This window comes from Danio aesculapii, chromosome 3 (genome assembly GCF_903798145.1).
Source record: "Danio aesculapii chromosome 3, fDanAes4.1, whole genome shotgun sequence".
In the NCBI taxonomy this organism is placed as follows: Eukaryota; Metazoa; Chordata; class Actinopteri; order Cypriniformes; family Danionidae; genus Danio; species Danio aesculapii.
Genome location: NC_079437.1, coordinates 35110920 through 35133555, shown reverse-complemented (window position 1 = coordinate 35133555; position 22636 = coordinate 35110920). Strand labels below are relative to the sequence as shown.

At 36.9% G+C, this 22636-nt stretch overlaps 2 protein-coding genes and 1 non-coding gene across 4 annotated transcripts in view; 1 reads left to right on the top strand and 2 right to left on the bottom strand.

The window, feature by feature from the left end:
- Window positions 1-2216: 2216 nt before the first annotated feature.
- On the bottom strand, window positions 2217-2288 carry trnat-cgu (transfer RNA threonine (anticodon CGU)). The gene has a single exon. It is a non-coding gene; the product is annotated as a tRNA-Thr (tRNA).
- A 2686-nt stretch (window positions 2289-4974) lies between these two features.
- Window positions 4975-19620, top strand: suz12a (SUZ12 polycomb repressive complex 2 subunit a). 2 transcript variants are annotated; one of them, XM_056453850.1, is made up of 16 exons: window positions 4975-5657; window positions 6261-6307; window positions 7025-7089; window positions 7298-7366; window positions 7454-7503; window positions 7587-7672; window positions 10221-10440; window positions 10553-10655; window positions 11860-11965; window positions 12055-12235; window positions 12331-12416; window positions 12643-12786; window positions 12915-13072; window positions 14369-14567; window positions 15758-15837; window positions 18039-19620. In XM_056453850.1, the coding sequence occupies exons 1-16, from the start codon at window positions 5486-5488 to the stop codon at window positions 18241-18243; spliced, it is 1971 nt and encodes a 656-aa protein (XP_056309825.1). In that variant the 5' UTR covers window positions 4975-5485; the 3' UTR covers window positions 18244-19620. The 2 variants fall into 2 exon arrangements, with proteins under 2 accessions (XP_056309825.1, XP_056309824.1); XM_056453849.1 differs by having other exon boundaries at window positions 4976-5657; window positions 12328-12416.
- A 1614-nt stretch (window positions 19621-21234) lies between these two features.
- The window catches only part of crlf3 (cytokine receptor-like factor 3), a 40143-nt gene continuing 38741 nt past the window's right edge, over window positions 21235-22636 (bottom strand). Inside the window, exon 9 of the mRNA XM_056453848.1 lies at window positions 21235-22622. Within this exon, the coding sequence (XP_056309823.1) occupies window positions 22357-22622 (266 nt within the window). The 3' untranslated portion in view covers window positions 21235-22356. The remainder of the gene's footprint in view (window positions 22623-22636) is intronic.

Below are 22636 nucleotides of genomic sequence, written 5' to 3'. Positions count from 1 at the left end.
ACCTCCCCAAAATGGTATTCTAGGTAGCACGTGCATTTATGAATGTGTCACACTTACCTACTGTCTCGTAGCACTTGGTTTGGCGCACAACAGCTAGAAAGTTTATCATTGCTTGGCCATCTTGATGTGTCATAAATGCGAAATATCCGCGTGGTGTCAGTAGATGGATTTATTTATGGCAGACATGCACTGAGAACAGGAAAAAAGAGCAGTGTGGTCTATGATTTTTTTTTAACTTCGACTGTTTCATAATTTTCTATATTATTGGCTAGCTGCGCACTATTGCATATGGCAAGCCATATTAGCTTTAACACACAGAGTGTTAATTGTCATAAATGCATTTTTACTAATAGGTAAACTGAACTATAGACATCAATTGTCAGTAGAAATAGTTGGAAAAAACTTGGAAAACTTTTATTAATTTCTAACTTAGTTTTTATTACTTGTATGTTTACATTGTCCTCCATTTATTTTAAATGACAGAGCTCTACAACTTAATTTATCTAAAAAGAATCAAAGACACAAAAACCTCTTAAGTGCCATCTGAAATTTTCTTCTAAAATTTGTTTTTTTTTTCAGGCTTTTATGTCTTGATTCAGCAATTTCACTTTTATCACAAAGAATATGTTATTTTCATCAGTTTTAACATGAAATAACTGACCATAAACATCAGAGGCAGAGAAAAATGCTCATTGTAGAAGAAAATTCTAGATGGTACTTAAAGGTTTTTGTATCTGAACTCTTCAATTGTTATAGTGGTCTCATTCAGTTACTACTGTACATGGAGCTCTCAAATTATTATTTTTTAACTTTTCAACAATTTCATTTCAATATCTCTATTATTCAGGTTTTAATAGACCTCTGTGATATTTTCTAATAGCCCACATAAAACTGTAATAACTGTAATTATGATGGGTAAAGCTCAACAACTAAAGATTGATACATGACTGATTAATGACCACCCAATGCATAATAATGTCCGGTTTTGTTTTTTCTATTCACATAAATGTCATCTGCTGCTTTATATGCTCAGGCTGTTTAAACTCAGAAGAAATCTGATATTAGGCAACACGATGAGCAAGTAGATTGCTGGTTCGAGCCCCGGGTGGGTCAGATGGTGTTTCTGTGTGGAGTTTGAATGTTCTCCCTGTGTTCCCGTGGGTTTCCTCCAGGTGCTCCGGTTTCCACAGTCCAAAGACATGCGCTATAGGTGAATTGAATAAACTAAATTGGCCGTAGTGTTTGTGTGTGAATGCGAGAATGTATGGATGTTTCTCAGTACTGGATTGCAGCTGGAAGGGCATCCGCTTCATGTAAAACATATGCTGGATAAGTTGGTGGTTCATTCCGCTGTGGCGACCCCTTATGAATAAAGGGACTAAGCCAAAGGAAAATGAATGAATTCTGATATTTTATCATTCATCTGCTGGCAATAACAATAATAAAAAAATATTCTGAAAGTTTCTCTGTTGTATATTTGGACTCCACTGTTCCTTAGATTGTATTAGATCAATCGAAAAGACTTGACTTATAACTTGAGTCATATGCAGACATTTCATTTTTAAAACTATATGGTAATCATTATTATACCTATGATAATTGGTGCAAACAGCCCTAAAGTCTGAGGGTTAAGGTGAGTGAAGTCTAAATCAGCTTGCCATAGGGATATTGCATGGCCATTTAGTTGGAGAGCTAGCGTCATCTTGTGGATAAATGCATAATAATACATGCATTAGGCTACACAGATACTCAGACACCAATTTACATTCTTACATTATTCTTCTTGCATTTTTCCAAATTAAACTACAATGAAGGAATTTAGCTCTTTTCAGAAACAAAACTAAAACCCTATTTTTTACCTTAGTCTTTGTTATTATTAAAAAGCATCAGACATACTGGCTTCATAAGCAATACACTTTTGAATTAGTGTTTGTAGTTTTATATGGATAAATTATCGCACAAAAGGATACATAATGTATTCAGTCCAGATCTTTTTACGTTTCTACAGTACCAAGATCCATCTAATACCACAGATATTTAATAAAATAAAAACCATAGATTTGGTGTCATTTGTTTTACTCATGGTTCATGGTTTAAACCTTTCTGAGTCCTACTTGTGCTGAAACGACAGCGTAATATATTGAAAATAGAAATGTATGTGACATGTTTGTGTTTCATACAAGTTACGTGCAAAATTACCATTGTATTCCAGATCAAGGCACGGACGGGGTTCGAACCCGCGATCTTCGGTTTACGAGACCGACGCCTTACCACTTGGCCACCGCGCCTATTGGCCACCAGGGCGGAAATAACGTTATTTACCGTAACGTAAGCCATACTAACAAATGATTTCTTAATAATTGTTTTGGCAATTCTATCCCCGTTTGCGTTCACGGCTGCACTTCATGCATATCATAGAAGCAATATTATAATCCTGGTCCTATTCTGTTTTCTACAAAATTAGACACATCCGGTACGTCAGACCCGCGAGTTTCCGGATGTGAAATTGCTTTACAAAAAATATAACGTTATCGTTCATATTGTCCACTTAAAAAGAGAGAGCGGACTCACTCTTTATTTGATTAAAAGTTCAAATGTTAGAGCTAAAAAAGGTGTCATTGGTAGTTGAAATTTACATAGGCTAGAAATGTGACAATTTATATAAGATAATAAAGGATCATACAATACTTTATTATGTTTTAAAATGAGTAAAACCTCTTGCTAAATTACTCAACTAAAAGATTTAAAATGACCCAAAGAGTTTTTTTGTTTTGTTTTTGGAGTCTTTTTACTGCATGTCTGTGGACTGTGGGGGAAACTGGAGCACAGGCGGAGGAAACCCACGCCAACACAGGGAAAACATGCAAACTTCACACAGAAATGACAACTAAGTCCAGGCTCAAACCAGCGACCTTCTTGCTTTGAGGCGACAGGATTACCTACAGCGCCACCGCATCACCCACAAAACAAAGATGATAAAATACAGTATAGTATCTGTTTACAATGAGATCCCATAGTAGGTTAATGCATTAACAATGAGAAATAGATACATTCGTTACAGAAGTTGTTACAAATGTTATAAAATAGCATTTCTTTTTGTTATTAGTTACGACTATTTATTTTACTGACTTATTAAACACCAATTAACAATTTCACATAATTTCACATAAATTCTTACACATAACGTGGCCTATGAATCTAAACATTTGAAATAAATGAAAGAAACAATACAGATGTTTGTCTGACCTTTTTCCACAAGAACAATGAGCAGTGATGAACAACCCTTTTTTACAGTCTGTCAACACAACTGCACTCTATAGACCATTTTGAGGGATGTAAACAATAACAATGGTCCTGACGTATTTCCTGTTTTACATTTTAAATTTACATAGCTTCTGAGAGCCCAAAAAGTTCCACATATTGTTATATAATAATGTTATGATAGCTGTTATAACATCAAGTTATGATTGGTGGAAAGAGTACTGAAAAATCATACTCATGTAAAAGTACCTTTACTTGCCTAAAAATGTAGAGTACTGGGTATCTTTTGTAAATATTACTCAAAGTATGAGTAAAAAGTAGACCTTTCAAAAGTACTCAAGAGTAGTGAGTAGTGAGTATTACACGGTGAAAAGCTGATGCATTTAAATGTAATTTGTGGATGTGTGAAAACAGAACATTCTGTAGTGCATTTAGTTATTGCCCAGGAGGCACACAATTTCATAAGACGTTAATATTAGGTTAGATTTAGGTTGTGATGTCAGGTGGCCAAAATTCAATGTCTAGCCGGTGACTAAGGACAATTGGTTGATTTTGGGTTGTGTTGGAAAGTGACCAAAATCCAACGTCGAGCCACATCTTAAAGCAATATCAGAGTAATGTCAAATATTGACATTTATTCGTCAGATATTTCTTCTTTCTTTCTTTTCGGCTTAGTCCCTTTATTAATCTGGGGTTGCCACAGCGGAATGAACCGCCTATTCGTCAGATATGGCAACCAAAATCCAATGTCTGATAGACGTCACCATGGTAACATCCATATAACGTCAAGCTGTAACATCATTAGACGTTGATATTTGGTTGGTTTTAGGTTGGACATTGACATGGGCCTGATGTTGGGTTCTGATGTTAACCTGATTGTCTTTTCAAAAGAAAATGCAACGTCCCCACAACGCTGCGTACAAACGTCAATCTGACATCAAGTTGACATCTTGTGCCTGCTGAGTGTTTAATGCCATTTTGGTCATCATACAGCAATCATTCGTCATCTTCTCATCAGTGACATGCATCTAAACATTCTCTGGGTCAATGTGTGAAAGATTTTGGACATCTTCTTGGACACTTTTATTGCTTCTAAACAGTTTGCTGCCTTTATAAATCGCCCATGTCTTGAGGTAGTTCAATATGATGCGATTTGCCTCTTTACTTCTATGTGCGATTTGATTGGACAGAAATCACAGGACTGATTTTTCTAATCCCCATAGATAGGAAAAAATTGTGACTGCAGGTTGAAGGAAAGTAGTGGAGTAAAAGGATTGATGCAGTAAAAATGTACTCAAGGGAAAATAAAAGTACACATTTTATTAACTAACTTAGTAAAGTAGAATTTCTGAGAATAACTACTTAATTACAGTAGTTTGAGTATTTGTAATTTGTTACTTTACACCACTGCTTGTTACAGATATGAAATAGTTTGACAACAAAGAAATGTTCATGGGCCAATGAAAATCACCATTATGAAATTATCTTTATAATAGTTAAAATAATAAATAACTATTCACTGTACTTTGAAGTGCCCACGACAACAATATCATGAGTGGTAAAATGTACTGAATTTCAGAAATTACTGAATATCTTGACATCATCATCAGCAAATTTCCTGCTCTGAAAAAAAACGAATTTCCCGCGAAAACATAATAAGCGAAACGGAAGGCAGCGGCGAGCACAGAGCACACTCTCTACCAAACTTGACTGTAATGTTCAAACTCGAGCTTTTATCAGCTGTGTGCAATGCATTCAAGAAGGAGGGCGGGTAATATTCACAGCACTTTCGACTTCAGGCTGTTTCCCTTAGGGGCTTCTGGGTTTACTTGTAACATTTTATCTTATATACAGCATAGAGCGGCAGTTTTCTGGTAGCGAAACAGTAGTGAATCGCATATACTGAAGCGTACTTTCTGCCGGGGTTGTTTTGTAGTCCGTCGCGTGGAATCCAAATTACACACGATCCGATAAGAGTTCACTAGGCGATCGTTTCTGGGACGTTGTTACGCTGTTTTTCCTACTTGTCTACGTGTATTTGTGGTGTCGCCAATTCCATCCGGTCTGCAAAGCAGCCTGAACTGCTCGTGGATGTTAACTGTTACTTTGTTGAGGGGGCGAACCGGTCTCGGCTGCTCTCCCTTTGTTTGGGCTCAGGACTCGGCTGAATCCGCTGGGCTTCCGTTTCAAACGTCTCGTTCGACCCCGCGAACGCTATTTTAGGATGGCTCCACAAAAGCACGGATCGGGTGGGAATGGTTTTTATGGCAACAGCGCGAGTAAAGCCGCTAATGGAGGAGCGCACGCATCGTCCGGTGTTGTGATGACTTCAGTCAAGCGACTCAAGATGGAGCAGATCCAAGCCGACCACCAACTCTTCCTGGAGGCGTTCGAGAGTAAGTAGCTCGGGATTTTTAACTTTTTACCCCCTGTTCGCTTCGAAAACATAAAAAATGCTGTTTTTCTAGCACACTTAAGCGTATACAGTTGTATGAATACACACACTCCTCGCTTAACAATAACAATACTAACCGGCAAATTGCGTTTAGTAGTTTGTTAAATGCTTAAATGTTACTTTTGACGACAGTTTTAACTGTCAGGTTATGGATTTAGTCAAAATTGAGGGATATAATTTTTTGGATGGTTGTGTAGGCCACATCCTTTATGAAAATTAGACACGTGCAAGAGATGGCACGTGCTTTTATGCGTTTAATTATTTTAAAATGTCATTGGAGGAGGTGTTGTTACACAAAAAAAGCATATCAACAAGCATCAATAACCCAAAACCTTTGAAAAACTATGCTGTACTTTTTATTTTTTACACTGGCTAAGACATGTTGTCTTGCTAAACTGTGGCCAATAATTGATTTGCAAAGGTTATATAACATTAATGCTAATTTTGTTCATATAAATTGATATATATATTTTGACATAAACATACTTTCTATGAATCTGCATCTGTCAACGTCATTGTGATTCTTCTTCTCTTCTGTTTACAGAACCAACTCAAATATACAGATTTCTTCGCACAAGGAATCTCATAACTGTAAGTAGGCTATAATCAAAGATAATATGTCATTTTCATTGTTTATAATGGAGCAATTCCATACAAATGTCAACCTTGCCATGAAAAACCCTTGCTAGGTTTTTTCTTGTGTAGGCTTGATCTTTACAGTACTGTAAAAATACTCAAAAATGTTTCTGGCAGTGTTTTCAAACTATTATATTTGATTTTACCTAAGTCACACAAGTGGCAATTTCACATCTGTCACATCCAAAACAGAGAGACGTCACATCCATTACGAAGCTTGTTCCTTATCAATGCAAAAATGTCAAGTAAAATAAAATCAATCATGTTTGTTCTATAGTGAACTGACTCTTTTTCTTTTTTCATTAGCATTATGTCTTTTGGGTTGTGCAGTTTAATTCACAGAATTTCTACAAAGTATGTTGTACTGTAAACTCGCAACTTTTTTGGTCACATCCATAACCCAGGTTTATTTTCCTAATTTAAAATATAAAAAATGTTTACAGATTGATATTTTTTTGATCCCATAACTCTGTGCTTAGTTGTTTTGTATATATAAACAGATATTTCAATACAATGTTAACATATACTTTCTCTGTGAATTTATGCGTTTAGTTTTACTGCAAATGTCACATCCATAACGCTGGAATTGCTCATTGACTCAATAAGGTGAAAAACTTGGACTTTCCTGCCACAATAACTGGTTGTTTGTTTCATTTTTTTCTGTCCCATCAGCCAATTTTCCTGCACCGATCTCTTACATATATGTCCCACAGAAACTCGAGAACAAATTCAAAAAGGTAAAATGATTGCATGCGAATCTTAATCTCTTTGTTTGTCAAAAGGCCACACCTTCCATTTCCTTATGCAGGCCTGACAAATGTGTGACAATTTGCATGTTGACAAATGCACTGCAGCTGTTTGATGTTCTTCAGTTGCTGTAAGATAAGTTGCATATCAAAGAACGAAACAAAATAACCGAATGTTTGCTGGCATCTGCTGTTTTAGAAAGAGCTTCAGTTTGAATGATCTGCTGTTTAAAGTGGAGAAGTCAAAAGTGGATCCAGAATCTCACAGGTAAGCTGTTTTTGGTTCAGATTTATTTTGTTTGCTTACTTTCTCAATGCATACAAAAGTTTTAACTGCAGTCTTTTTGCTGTGCAGTGTGGCATCAAACCTGCAACTCACTTTCACTGGATTCTTCCATAAAACTGGTGAGCTCAAATTAAGTTTCTGAGTGCACAAACATAGTATTCCTGTCCATGCATTGATTGTGATTTGTTGTTCACTTTATCAGAGAAGCAATTGCAGAACTCAGAGAATGAAGAAAACTCTGTGTCTGTAGAAGTGCTACTCGTCAAGCTCTGCCACAAGAAAAGAAAGGTAATACTTTATAATGCAGCATTAAAATAACTGCTACATTGACCCTGTGCACTAACAAAAACAAGCTTTGCCAACCTGGAAAAAAACTCTTATCCGTCTCTTGAAGCTGTATCTGTGACTATCTGCTCTAATGAAAGTTAATTTTTAATCCGATTGCTAGCTTACACGTTAATGAAGACATGGTTCTGCTTGTATTTACAAGTCTGTGTGTTTGGAGCATTAGCAAAAATCAGCATAGTGCAGCATGAGTCATCAGGAAATTTTGGGGAATTTTTTTTTTCTGAAGGAAAAAGTGTGCATTGGGTTGTCACTTATGACCTATATTTATATTGATTAATACTTAACTGATTTTCAGTATAAAAATTATGTTACTGTATTTCATTTTAACTATCAGTTTTCACATTTAGTAGTGCACCATGACAAAAGTACAAATGTAAACAAGCCTTTGACAAAAATGTCAAATTGAAAGAGTCAAAAAAGAAGAAAAATGTAAAAATAAACAAATAGAGTAAGCGTTTTCTTGATCTGAAAGAAAATACTGTATATCCACATGTTTATAAGGTCAGGGGTTCTCAGACATTTTCAATTCGGGGGCCCAGCTTCTTCTCCAATCAACTTTTGAAGGCCCATCTGTCACTGTTTGTCTGGAGAAAATGCTTATTTTTGACCTTTCTTTGTTAGCATAAAAACATTTGTTTTACCTTCTACTAATATTCTCTAGTCTATAAGCTCCATTACAAAAACAAAAAATTCTATTATTATAATCTCTATATATTTTTTAACATGCACAGATTTAAACGTCCTGAATTCCTGATTCCTGAAGTCATTCTTTACAATTTCATTGCTTGTTCTTAAATAAGTGAACCTGACAGTACTACAGGCAGAATCTGGACTGATTGAATATCTACTATTCATATCCATTAAGAAATGTTAAAACACTCTAAATCAGACTTGTCCCGTTGTAACCTTCGATTTGGCCCACCATCCCATCTGAGAAAGGTGTACAAATGATGGGCAGGGTTTCTAGTTTAAAATAATCTTTTTTTGTTTGTTTTATTGCTGAGCTACAAAAAAGACAAATTAAGTGTTTCATTTAAATGTTAAGTGTAAATGCGTAAATAAATACTGTGTAAAAATGTAAATACTGCCACTCGACAGATAGAGGACACTGCAGAAGACATCTGCGAGCAAATCGAGGCAAAATCAGGTGCAGCTTGACTAGCGTAACTAAATTTTGTTATAAATGAGATTTTATATTTATATAGTTATAAATGTTTTTACTGTAACAAGTTCATCATAAAAATAATTAGTTTATTAGTCAATTCAAAGCAATGTTTTCTAGTTATTTAAAAATATTGTTAAATAAATTAGAAAGTACCCATGGCAGCTATATTTACCTTCGGCCCACTATCCTCAGTCTAGTTTGGTTTTTGGCCCTTCAAACCCCTGCTCTAAATCTATTGAACAACATTGATCTGAAGTAGGTTAGGTTTGCAGCTGGGTGTTATTGGAGTACGCTGACAGGAACCATGAACAGCTGTATACCACAGAAATGCCACTGAGCCTCACTAGATTCTCCTGTATGGGTGCGCATCCATTATAAAACACCCATAGGATGATAATTTAGACAACTATGGTGATATGTTAAAGTGTTCACACAAAAATACACAGAGGGCACGCCTAGTTTGTGAATCAACAGACTTACCTGTGTGGTACTGTACAAGTCACAGACGTGAGGAATGCACAAGCTGATTATTATTACCCTCTCTAATCATCTTAACCTTTACATTAGCGTGACTGTTTGCTTTATACAATTGAGAATGCAGCCCTAGTTGGCGTGCAGCGGACAGGAGTTTTAAGCCACCTTCAAGTTTTTTACTTTTGCAAGTAATCATTCACAGAAAACGAAAACCCATACTTTGATAATTCTAATATAATATATGAATAATGAAATCAAACCATTATAGAATAAAATGAAAGTAATTTTGAGCTATTTTGCGAACCACCTGCACGATCGCTAGTGGGTCACAGCCCACCGGTTGAGAATCTCTGCATTAGGTCCTTTATTCTGCTAGCCACGCAATGAAATGTCATTAAAATGGGCAGAAGTAAGTTAATTGAAATTTTGCATATTTTTATTATTTAATATCCAACTATGATAACAAGCTCGATTGACAGGGCCCTGTTTGTTGCTCACGTTGCACAGGAAGTCTCAGAACGTTCATGATAGCTCGCTGGAGAACTGTGAAATACTATACATCTGTAAATAAATATAATTTCAATTCACATATTGCACACAAATGCGGTTTGATTGAAACGTATACTTTTGCCCAAGTCCCTTTCACAGGGCGCTTGATGTCAAATTGGAACAAAAGCCTGTTTTCTCAAACACTCATTCAATTGTATCTAAATCTCTTAATATCAGGTTTAAATAAGGTCACAAAGACAGAAACATTTGAATTATGTAAACATTGAATTAGCTTTTTGTAACTACAATCTCGTATTCTAAAAGCCACTAAAAATGTGCTGTTTTTTCATTCTGTTATAGGATGTTACTTGTCCAGTGAAGCAAGTGCCAACGGGTAAAAAGCAGGTTCCTCTGAACCCAGACATCAGTCCAACCAAGCTGGGAGGTTTTCCCACTCTGATAGTGCCTAGCCACGAGTTTGAGCCTGTTAACAGCAACACGGTGAAGTCCTACTCCCTTCTGTTCAGAGCGTCTCGTCCATGGGGAAGAGAGCACAATGGCATGACCACCAGAGATACCAGTATGAGCTTCAGCTTTTCTGACTTTCAAGCTTCTGATAATCTTCTACCTCAAAATGAGATTCACGTTTTACTAAAGCCTTTTTACAAAAACAACAACTGTTTTTCTCTCAGATGTTATCGAAGAGCTGTCTAACAGGAAGAAGAGATACTGCTCTCATCAGGATGATGGAGAAACTACATTTGTGGCACAAATGACTGTTTTTGATAAAAATAGGTAATCATTCTTACAACAACCAAAAAAACATTGCTTTGTTTTGCTTATTTGCTGTCCGTGTTTGTTATAATGGGAAAGTTTTAGGGGTGTGAACCTACACTGGTCTCACAGTTCGGTTACGATTATTATGCCATTGATTCGGTTCAGTTCGATATCTCGGTGCATTGATGATGCTTTTCATACATAGTTAGATTTTTTCTTCACAACACAATAATTTTTTTATTAAAATATATAAATATATTAATATTTGTAAAACAATTGTGTCCTTTAATACAAGCAGTAATAAATATGAACTGTACCTTTAATTTGACCTGCTCAAAGAAAACACTCTTTTGAATGTATCAAACAAAACTCTAATACATGTACAGAAAACAGCATGAGCATTTATAGCAAATAAACGAATGTAAATACTATCCCGCTTGCTTTTTGAGCGCTGTCAAGCGAGGTCTTGCACCCCTATGATTGATCATTGTGTTCATCCGCTCAACAGAAAGGGCTGCGCTTGGCTTTAGAAATGAAAGCGCTGTTTATCAATGAGTGACGGTGGAAGAACATCCGTGGTTACAGTCTATATGCGCATAATACGCGGTTATCACAGGTATTCCATAATAGACACAGTGGAGAAAACACGCACCTCAGGCATGCTCGTGTCAGGATCCACAAGGATCGCTTAAACAGCCAAGAGGAGAGGAGAACACACCAGCTGGACAAATGTCCAAAGTGAGAGAGAGAGGCAGAGATGGATTTTTACAGCATTTCTCCCTTGTAGTGAAACAGCCGCTTGTGCTGTACCTTCTTCAGTGTCAATGAAATACTTTCCAAACTCACAAGCAGTTTAACTGTGCATAATTATCTACCTTTTAAGTAGTAGGAGGGTTTTATTTACTCTCTCTAGCCTGCAACATCATGCATAGGAGATAAATGACGTCAGTACGTAATAGCTGGTAATGATCTATTACTAAACCGATATCAAATTGTCCGACAACCTCTTGAGTGACTTCTGTTGAACACCGAAGATGTTTTTGAGGAAGCTGAAATCCTGACTTCCATAGTAGGAAAAACAAATACTACAGCATTTCAGCTTTCTTCAAAATGTCTTCATTTGTGTTTAACAGAAGAACGAGGATCAAACAGGTTTGGAACAAGTAGAGGATGAGTAAATAACAGCATTTTCATCCCTTAAAGCCTTTGTTTTGCATTCCAGACGCCTCCAGCTTTTGGATGGTGAATATGAAGTCTCCATGCAGGAGATAGAGGAGAGCCCTGTAGGCAAGAAAAGGGCAACTTGGGAAACAATATTAGATGAGAAGGTGAGGTGCAGGCAGAGTGATTCAGTAATATATGCGTGGGTGTTGGAGAGACGTCATGAGAAAATGCTTGTATTTTTTTTGTGTTTCAGTGGGTTCCCCCCTTTGAGACCTTTTCTCAGGGACCAACACTGCAGTTCACTTTGCGATGGACTAATGACACAGCGGACAAAGCGACAGCACCGGTGGCTAAACCGCTGGCCACACGCAATTCTGAGGCCAGCACAGTAGACAGCAGTAAAACTAGTAATGTAAAGCCACCACAGGCTGTAGGTAAGATCATTTTAAAGCATTCAGATATAAAACATTTGAGGATATTTATGTGCAATACTTGACTGAAGAGAATTTCTGACAATTTGTTGCAGCAGTTAATGACTCTGTTGGCACTGATCTACCAGTAAGAAGAGAACAAACTCACATTGAACCTTGTCAGAAACTACGTGTTTATTATCAGGTGAGTAGTGAGCATCTATAAATTTACCATTACCATTTTAATCGAGACCGTGTACACAATACATATCTTATCTGACACCCAGGTCTTTAAATTGACTAACGAAAGGCTGTGGAGATTCTTGTTGTTTTTCTGCAGCAGTCCATAACTCCTGATCTGTCGTTGGTTTTATATTGGCGTCTGCTGAGTGTTTACTGTCTGTTGTGTCTTTTTCTTTTTTGCGTATCAGTTCCTGTATAACAATAACACACGGCAGCAGACAGAGGCCAGAGATGACCTGCACTGTCCCTGGTGCACGCTGAACTGCCGTAAGCTCTACAGCCTCCTCAAGCACCTCAAGCTCTCGCACAGCCGCTTCATCTTCAGCTATTCGGTGAGAGAAGTGTCACCAGATCAGTCCTAATCATTGCAGTGTCTACACCTTGTTTAGAAATCATTCTATGAACAGTTTGTATTTGGTCTGGGTTGAATGACATGCCTAGTATTTGTCATCTCACCCAGCCTCATTCTAAAGGAGCCAGGATAGATGTGTCAATCAATGAATGCTATGACGGGTCTTACGTGGGCAACCCTCAGGACATCCTCTGCCAGCCTGGCTTTGCCTTCAGCCGTAATGGTCCAGTGAAGAGGACTCCAGTTACACAGATTCTTGTCTGCAGGTGTGTATGGTTTGAAAATGGAAAGACTGAAAGTATGTAGAAGTTAAGAGAAAAAACTGCTGCATGGTTTTCATTGTTAGATGTTGCATGTTCATTTCTGTTGTTTATGGCGTGCATGTTTATTTTTATTTATTTCACATCATAGTTGATCAGAAAAGGTCGTTCACAGAATTAAATCATCTCCACATTACCTAGTTAGTTGTTTTATATGTATGCAACTCAAAGAGTTCATAGAAAATGAATACTGCATCAGTGCTAAACTGCTGCTTTATATTATATAATAATTATGATTACAATATAAGAATGCATTATGAAAATGACAGGATGAGCTGCATTCTACGATAATTCTGTCTTGTTTTTTTATCCATGTTTTATTCGATAAGAAAAGATGCGCATGAACTACGATGGAAACATTTTTACCAAACAAATTTCAGTATGCGCGTTAAGAGATCATGTGATGATAAATATGTCTGTGAATGAACAAACCAGCAGGCCGAGAACATTGTAAAACATCTGAATTGTTGTTTTAGTCATCCTAAAACGCCATAACCATTTCAGTATTAGTGTTATTATATTATTTATTACCTCCAGAACTGTCTGTGCTCCATGTCTCATGCCTTCAAACGCCGCTACGCATTCATTGCATGTCAGCATATGTGTCAGTCTTTTGAGGCGCTAGTCATTTATTAAGTAAGGAAAAGATTCACGCAGCTTCTCCTACTGCAGCAAATTCTGCTTTTACTTTTGATATTAGACGCCAGTTAATCAGGAAGTGACAATTTTGTTCCTATTGAGTCCTTGAATGGAACACTGCTTTATTCGCACATCTTTTATGCGATTATTCCAGTTTTGCACATAGTAAATTTGCCTTTTTGGATGGAAACATAGCTGTGGTATGCACACTCTGTACGCCACATCAGCACTGATCTTGTACATCATAAATGATATTTTGAGCCAAAAACTTTGCAAACAAATTCCTTTGTGACTTATATCGCATCCTGTAAAAAGGAACATAAGTTCTCTTTCTGTTGTTGGTTTTTAAAAATGTCTATTTATTTTTCAGTTGTTATTTTATTCCTGCTCAGGCTGAAGTTTGAGCAACTGTTGCTGTAGTCTGATCCTTCATAAATAATTGTAATACAGTTGTTCTCTCTCATAATTTTGTATTGTGGGTTCTATAAATAAAAGTCAAAGTCTTTTGTTACATTTTATAAATGTTAATTTTGTTTACTCCAAATGTTGTTGTTATTTTATTAATAATGAGTGTGATTAAATGGAGTATTGTGGTTTCCTCAGGCCTAAGCGCTCAAAGCCCAGCCTCTCGGAGTTCCTGGAGCCAGAGGATGGAGAGCAGGAGCAGCAGCGGACGTACATCAGTGGCCACAACCGCCTGTACTTCCACAGTGACAGCTGCACGCCACTTCGACCACAGGAAATGGAAGTGGACAGTGAGGACGAGAGGGACCCAGATTGGCTCAGGGAGAAGACTGCTATGGTGAGGAAGCAGTCCTAAGATCCTTACCACTTTAGATGGCAGATGGTGTGCTGAGACTGTTTGTGTGTGTGTGGGAGACTTGGGCCCAATCCTGATTCTACCCCTTAGCAGTGTCTGGTATAACGTTAATGTTGTTTTTGTGTGTTTACATGGCCACGGTGTAAATACACAGTACAGTACCGATCTTATTGTCACATTATATCGTTATGACAATATATCGTTGTCGTCTTTTATTTCCTGAAGATAAATATTGAAAAAAAAAAAAAAAACTGGAATAACTGCAAGTCACGATTATCGATCTCGTATGTAGTACAAGATCGCAATGACGTGTGCTAGTGGTTGTAGGGCTGTCCCATTTCTTAAGGGTATGTTTTGAAGCTTTTCCACTTCACACTCTATTTCAAGGGGAAGGGGTAGAGGTACAAAAATAGAATTGGGATTGGGCCTTGGCGTCACTGAAAGCATATCACTTCTGAGGAGGGCGTAAAATATTGGTTTTATGACGCATACTGATACTGAAATATTTTAAACTGTTTGATTTGTTTTTTACAGTAGCGATAATGATCGGTATAATGTCAGCTTGAGAATGTAGCATATGGAAATTAGCTTACTATTCCCTTTCTGCGAATAGTTGTCAATCTGAGCTAAAATTGTCAAATAAAGTGAAAGAGCATGCAAAAATGTCTCAACCGTTATGTAAACACTCAATTGACTTCCTACACATCATCTCATCACACATGTCCAAGATGACGTGCATCAGTATACTGGAGCTGTGCATTGGTTTTTAAAGTAACAGCAATGTAATATACTGTACCTCCTGATACTTTTCATATTTCTTCAGCTTTATTGGATTCATTTGTTCTGTTACTTGTAACTTTCATTACCCATAGTTCACTTGTCACTCTTGTTTTGACTGCCAAAATCAATGTGAACTTCATGTAAACAAACACACTGCAAAAAGTGCCCTAGATTGATATGTAGTTAACCTTTTTTTTAAATATACAAAACATTTTTGGCTCCTAATAGTGGCATTTTCCTTCATGGTAATGAATATTGATGCACTTCAGGTTATCATATTGAAGATTTCATTCTCATGACAACGCTAATTTGTAGCGCATCCTAAATATGAAATATATACTTCAGTTTTTTTGTCCCTTCACTTAATTGATTTTTTTTTTCCTGCCCATCAGCAAATTGAGGAGTTCACAGACGTCAACGAGGGAGAGAAAGAGGTCATGAAACTGTGGAACCTGCTCGTGATGAAACATGGGTATGTATTTTTATTTATTGTCCACATTGTTTTTTTGTTTTTTTTAATCACAAGAGATGTTACAGCCATTTGTGTCCATTTTTTTCATCAATAATTCTACTTTATACTTTAATTTTATAATCATCTCAGAAGCTGGGATTCCATCCTAACATTAAAATCTTTTCAGTTTGCAAAACATCATATATACAGTGCTCCGCATATATGAGTACACCCTCACAAATCTCATTTAAATTAATATTTTCTAAAGGAAGCTTTACAATAATGTATTCATGCATGCACATTAGATTACTGACGCCAAATCTGGAGCTTATCTAACAAAATAACTTATTGTAACAGTCCAAAACTAGTACACCCAAATTTATATATTATAGAAAAATATTAAAGACAAAATTTACAAATTTTCCAATGCTATTTTGCTATTTTCCAATATTTTGCATGATTTTGAATGTATTATCTTTCTATTTCAAAATATTTTGGTGACTAAAATATTATTTTAATAAATCTATTTGTTTAATAAATCTGTTTTGTTTAAATACACAAATACATTGCCTATATTCACTGAGAAATGGAGAAAAATATTCATCTTCAAAATGCGGTGTACTGTATGTGTTGCACTAATCACAAATGTACATTAGGTGCACTTCTATCAAGTTGAAAGTGACTGACTGTAGTATTGGCAACCAACGGTAAATAAGGCAAACATAATGGAAACTGCTGATTCGTCATTGGGTGTAATGTTCACTGCTGTTCACTGTTTTAGGCATGGGAGGATAACCGTTATCAAGGTGTACTGCGGTTTGGAAAAGTCAAAACCGCCAAAATATTCTGTTATACCGTTCCTATGGCATATGTAACTTTATTTTACTGTGTTTTTTTTTACAGCCATTTTATTTAGTTTTTTAGGGCAACAGTATCTCCAGTAGAAAAGGACTCTCCACATCAAAAGCTACTGCTCCAAAATATTTTAAATGTTTCATAATATAAAATATATTGTTCAATGGGGAAAAAAGTTGTTGTTTTTACCCAGACATTAAAAAATAAAATATATATTTAGAGCAGTGATTACTAAAACTGTGAAACAGAGATATTTTTTTTTTGAAGGTTGTCATGCCATCAGAGTCTTATACCCTTGTCCTGACTTTTTATCCTACCCATCAGATTATGCTCCCAACACTGTATTTGAATGGTTCTGAGGTTGGGGTTATGGATTAGGTAGGTTATGGCGATAATACAGCTTCATATCACACTACTCCACATTAAAATTTACACTGCTAGCTAAATCTAATGGGGGGCATATTCTGTCATCAATATATGCTACCTACTTTTTGAATTGGAGGTAGGACAGTCTGACAAGGTAGGATAAATCAACAGAACACCAGCCCATGGCTACTTATTTGTTTCCATCTCCCATTATTCAGATTAACTTTCTTTTAAGCATAAAAACTTTTGCAAATTAAGGGATTTTTATCAGAACTTTGTAATTTCCATCACTCCTTTCTTACTTTTTGAAGAATGTTTGAAAGCGGTAGCCATTGACTTCTATAGTCGGTAGAAAAAATACTGTGAAAGTCAGTGCTGGTTTCTGACATTCTTCAAAATTTGTGCTAAAAACAAAACCACTCTCAAACGGTTTAGAACAAGTGGGCCGTAAGCAGATCAAAACACAATTTATTTTCGGAAGAATTTGATTTTATTTATTTATTTTTAAAGATTTATTTTTGCCCTTTTAACCTTTATTAGGACAGTAATAAGACAGGAAGCAAAGTGGGAGAGAGAGAGGGGGGTATGGTTGGGAAATGTCCTTGAGTCGAGATTCAAACTCAGGACGCCTTGACGTTCTACTGCACCATATGTCTGCACGCTAACCACTAAGTTTTTGCGGCTACGAGAATAGTTTTTTTAAATGTAAATGCTTTAAAAGGGAACTAAAATTCATATTTTTATAACTGCACATTATTTAGATCTGCTGGTAACTTATTTTACAGCATTTCTGAATTTTAGTTAAAGTGTGACTTGTTTTCAACTTCAATATTCATGCAACAATGCAACTTTGACCCGGCATGACCTATAATCAGGCGTGACATGTTTTTCGTAAAATCGAAAATACATTGCCTGTATCAGCTTGCGTGTTATATGAGCTCATCATCTCTGAGAGGTTGATCACGTTTCTGCCAGTAATTTGCTTGTTTTATTTCATGCAGATTCATAGCTGACAACCAAATGAATCAGGCCTGTATGTTGTTCGTGGAGCAGCATGGCACCATCATGGTGGAGAAGAATCTGTGCCGAAACGCCCTGCTCCATCTAATCAATATGCACGACTTCGGCTTGATAACCACAGCAACCATCGACAAGGCCATGACTCACCTGAGAGATCTCACACAGCAATCCATAGCGCAAGACTGACAGTGGTGAATCAGCATTCCGAATTTACTGAAGACCCAGAGTCACTGAAACACTCTGTCAGACGCCTCCCTGGATATGAACACGCTCTGCGCTCTCTCCCAGTTAAAGATGTTGAGTTGGCAGCAGTTGTGTGGTTATACATGGTCATGAAGTCATCAGAAGACTCAGTTTCGATGTCAATTTACTTGAAGATGCCGTTCGTCTTTATGGTGGACTGTACAAGCAGGTCTGATTTGTATATATTTTTTTTCTCCACATTCACACAGCCCTGCAGCTCTTGCAGGTTTTTAGCACTTGTTTTAGGTGCCCATTTTTAAAAGAACTAAGAAGATTGTTTTTTAATATATTTTGAATACCGATGGACTCAAATAGCTCCTACACGCTTGGTTTTATTGCTTTTTTTTTCACAGGGGCTCACAAACTCTTTCGGAAAACTTGAACATTTTAGTTTTGCCAGTGTATAGGGTTGTTTTTCTTTGTGTGTAGGTGGTTTGTCAATGTTAAACTACATTTTTTTTTTTTTTTTTTTTTCTCGGAACTTCTCTGGACCCAAAATAGTTTGCTCTGATCTGGTGCTTGAAGTAAATCCATACTTCAAATGAAACGTTTTTCATTGGATTCTCAGATTGAAGCCGTCTACATCTACACTGCAGTGCTTATCAAGTTCTTCAGAGCCTTAATTCCACTGATTTTGTAACACAGAGACGTACAGGGTACTAAAGCCTTGCGGAATTGTTTACACTTGCCTTACCCATGGAAACATGGACTTTAAGCAGGGTTTGAACTTTGGTGTAAATCATTGTGAAGCGGTTTCATTTGCTTGTTTGAATAATTTCAATGACGATTTACTGCACACAACACATTGTGGAGGTAAATCTTTTAGTTTGATCACAGTGCTCTACTGGTTTTCATGGTGCCCAGGTGTTTCTGAGGAAAGCTGTTGTATAATGTGTGTGTATATAAAAGTTTGATGGCGATCTGCATTCCAGAAGGAAGATTATTTTAGACCAAAGTGACATTTGTCTAGTTTCTTCAAAGTTTGCATACTTGTTTTTGTTGTTTGCGTCGGTTTTAAAACAAAGGGATCTGCTTTATTTTGTGCACTGGTTTTAAAATAATGTTTCTGCTCATTATTGGAGATCAATTACTTAACTGGCTGAAGCAGTTGTGTAACTGCAGTTGTGTAACTCTCCTAATACAGCATCTGTTACACAAGATGTGGATTGCTGATTAAGAATGAATGTCAAAAGATATTTATATCATCAATATGATAGGAACATTATGAAACATGCTTGTGTTTCGGAATTATGCTGCAGCAAGTGCTTGAGGTTGCTCTTTATTTAAAATAAAGATATTGTCGTTTTGTTTTGCCATTGATACCTCATGTTCGAACGTTTGTTTAGACCTTCTGTGGTGCTAAGAGGTCCCTTTGTCATGTTGGAGTCAAAGTACATTTACAAAACAGGTTTTGTTTGGATGAGGAATACATGCAAGTATATTTGAAATGACTTTACATTGTCATTCAGTGTAACATATTAAAGGGAGAATTAAACTGCATACTTATTGTCATGTATGTATGAAAACAGAAGAGGGCATATGACGTTGTCTCTAAAAAGGTTTTTAAAAATACTTTGACAATTGGAGGATGTTGTAACACGTCATCAGAAGATTCTTGTCCTCGGTATACCGGACAGGTTTTTTAGTATATATACTTACAAAAACACAGCCACTAAACCATTTTGTGTAGGTCATTGTAAAAATCTATGATGACCATTATTTGAAAGGGGTGGACCATTACGGTATCGAATTTGAAACTTTAGTTGATGTGTAATGTAGCTGTGTGAAAATAAACAACATCTATATGTAATGCACTCAAAGTTCAATGCAAAGGGAGACATAGGCTTTTACAACGTTAGCTTAGCAAAGCCTACAGCTAACAGTTGGGGACTACAAAAAAATACACTGGGCTAGTGAGATCACAAACGCTTTTCAGGTTATGCGCATTCACCACACACATACACCCCGCACAGGAAAGGGTCGTGGCCAGAGTTGCTGTAGTGTTATAGCAGAGAAAGCTAAAATGGCGTCTAAACGCTGCAATTTCCACAGAGCTTCTTCTGTTTCTGTGTTTGGGCTTCCAAAGGACACGCCACAAAGAGAGAAGTGCTTACAGTTTAATTTTAATTATGTTCCAGAGAACTATAAAAATAAATATAGCTCTAGCATTTGACAAAGGACAGCATCTCTTTTAGAATCTCTCCCAGTTCAGTGCTGTATTCGGCTAAAAACTCCTCTAACCATAATAGACGTAGCTGTGAATTGTGAGCCACAACCTGTAAGTATTTTTATTTGTTAAAATTGATCTATTACATGCATAGTGTCTAGCGGTAACGGTATGGGAAATGTAAACAATGGGAAATGCTGTTTGGCAGCGTTAACAATTTAGCTACAAATTCATATTTATCAGTCAAACGACATCTCAGATAATGAACTCACAAAATATATGTTAATGTTTCATATTACTTACACATGCTTATAACTCGAATATATGTGAAAGACACTTGTCAGATTATTTTAGAGAGCAGGCGTGAGGTTCAGCTGTGTGCTTTTCGTTTTGTCTGATTCAGGCACAAACTGATAGGCTAACAGCTACTCTGACTGACAGTGCAAAAGCGTGTGCTTGTAGAGGCGTGACACTCTTCCTGACAATGCCGATCCATGAATCACAGCACATTATGTTAGCTGACCAATCAGAGCCTCTTGAGGGTGGGCCTTTTCGGAGGAACTAGGAAATATGATGGTTGTTTTCATGTTAGCTGAGTAGCTGTATATAATCAAGTAAGAAATATGAAAAAAATAATGTGATTTTCTACAAGTGAAGCATGAGCACACATTGCTTTACATCTTATAAACACAACCAAGCCTTAAAAATACACCCTGGACCACTCTTTTAAAAGTTAAACAGAACACATTAAAATATGGGTGAAAACATTTAAATGTGAAGTACTCTTTTATTGCTTGAATACCTAAAAACATTCATGTTTGACCCATATACATTTGCAAAAATCAAGAAATTTTCCAAACAATTTAAGTGGCAAATGTTCAATTGTATTTCCGCATCTTTACTGAGAAGGCACAAACAAAAATGAGGTAAGTATACATGAAACGGTCACAGTTTTATAAATATGGTTTTCCGATATCTTGTGGGTATGTGTTTGCTGGTTTTAAAGCACGGTCTCAACTTAGTACCTCATAATTTATATTCAGTGATCTCAGGAACATGTAAAAACTGAATGCGTGGCCTCTCATATTGTGTTGTGAAATGTGAAAATCCTCATCAAATACAATATAAACCGTACTACGAGCCATCTAACGAAACGGAACAGGTAAATATTAAAAGGTGAACATAAATTGGCACAACACTTAAGCTTAGTGCGAATTCTCACATTTCTGTGAACACATGGATGTCTACTGATCATAGTTGAGCGGTGATTGACACTGGTTAAGGCTTTCTTCACAATGTGATAGAAAAAGAAACGAAAACAGTACTTTCTAGACAAAAACACGAGTACCAGGCGATCAAGAGTACAATACTAGTTGTTAGGCACGCCATCGCTTAACATTATCGCTCATAATAAAATAACATCCAGCCATTTCAAACAAACTACAGACGATACATTCTCCACGTCTTAACTCAAACTAGAATCGTCTTCGTCGTTCGTTGGGAAGCAGTTTGTTAAAAAAAAAAACAAGTTGAGTGCCTTTGATCTCTGAATGCTACACAGTACATATAGTTTCTGTGGTTAACCAAACCCAGCATGCTTTGCAATGTAACACCTGCAGGTAAAGACTTTATTAAACTCCTCTGACATGTAACAGTCTCTCTTTTTTTGCAAATATGCACGATAATGGAAAAAAAAATCGTTCACCTGTATGTACTGAGGTCAAAGAGTAGTGGTTTTGGTCAGAGGCGCACCTCAGAAACGTTAATGTTATCCTGCGTAACTGATATTAGGAATAAGGGGGAGGGGTATTCAGAACACTGTAAGCACTTGGAGAGTTTGATAATATTAAAAAGATTTGAGGTCTTGAATTCCAGCAGACTGTAACCAATCAGAACACCAGCACTTTCCATCCAGGGTGTGTGAAGGAGCAGCCGAAGAAAAGGCTGTCGAGCACCTGATCCAGCAGCCAATCAAACACCACCTCTCTGTTCCCAGAGCCGATCGTCACCCTCAGCTTGAAGTTTCCCCCGTCGTTGGGGTTGTTGTTGTTTACGGGAAACAGGCTCACCACCTCCATGTCGAAGGTCACGGACGAGCCAACGGTGATGGCTGGCAGCTGGTTGGTCATTTCTTTGCCATTCACAAACACTGCACCTGGAAGAGGGAAA

Excerpts from the sequence above, each read along its gene's own strand:
- suz12a (XM_056453849.1), top strand. The coding sequence starts at position 5,486 with ATGGCTCCACAAAAGCACGGATCGGGTGGGAATGGTTTTTATGGCAAC. Across the intron at positions 11,966-12,054 it reads AAACAATATTAGATGAGAAG|TGGGTTCCCCCCTTTGAGAC; the intron begins GTGAGGTGCAGG and ends TTTGTGTTTCAG. Across the intron at positions 15,838-18,038 it reads CTGCTCGTGATGAAACATGG|ATTCATAGCTGACAACCAAA; the intron begins GTATGTATTTTT and ends TATTTCATGCAG.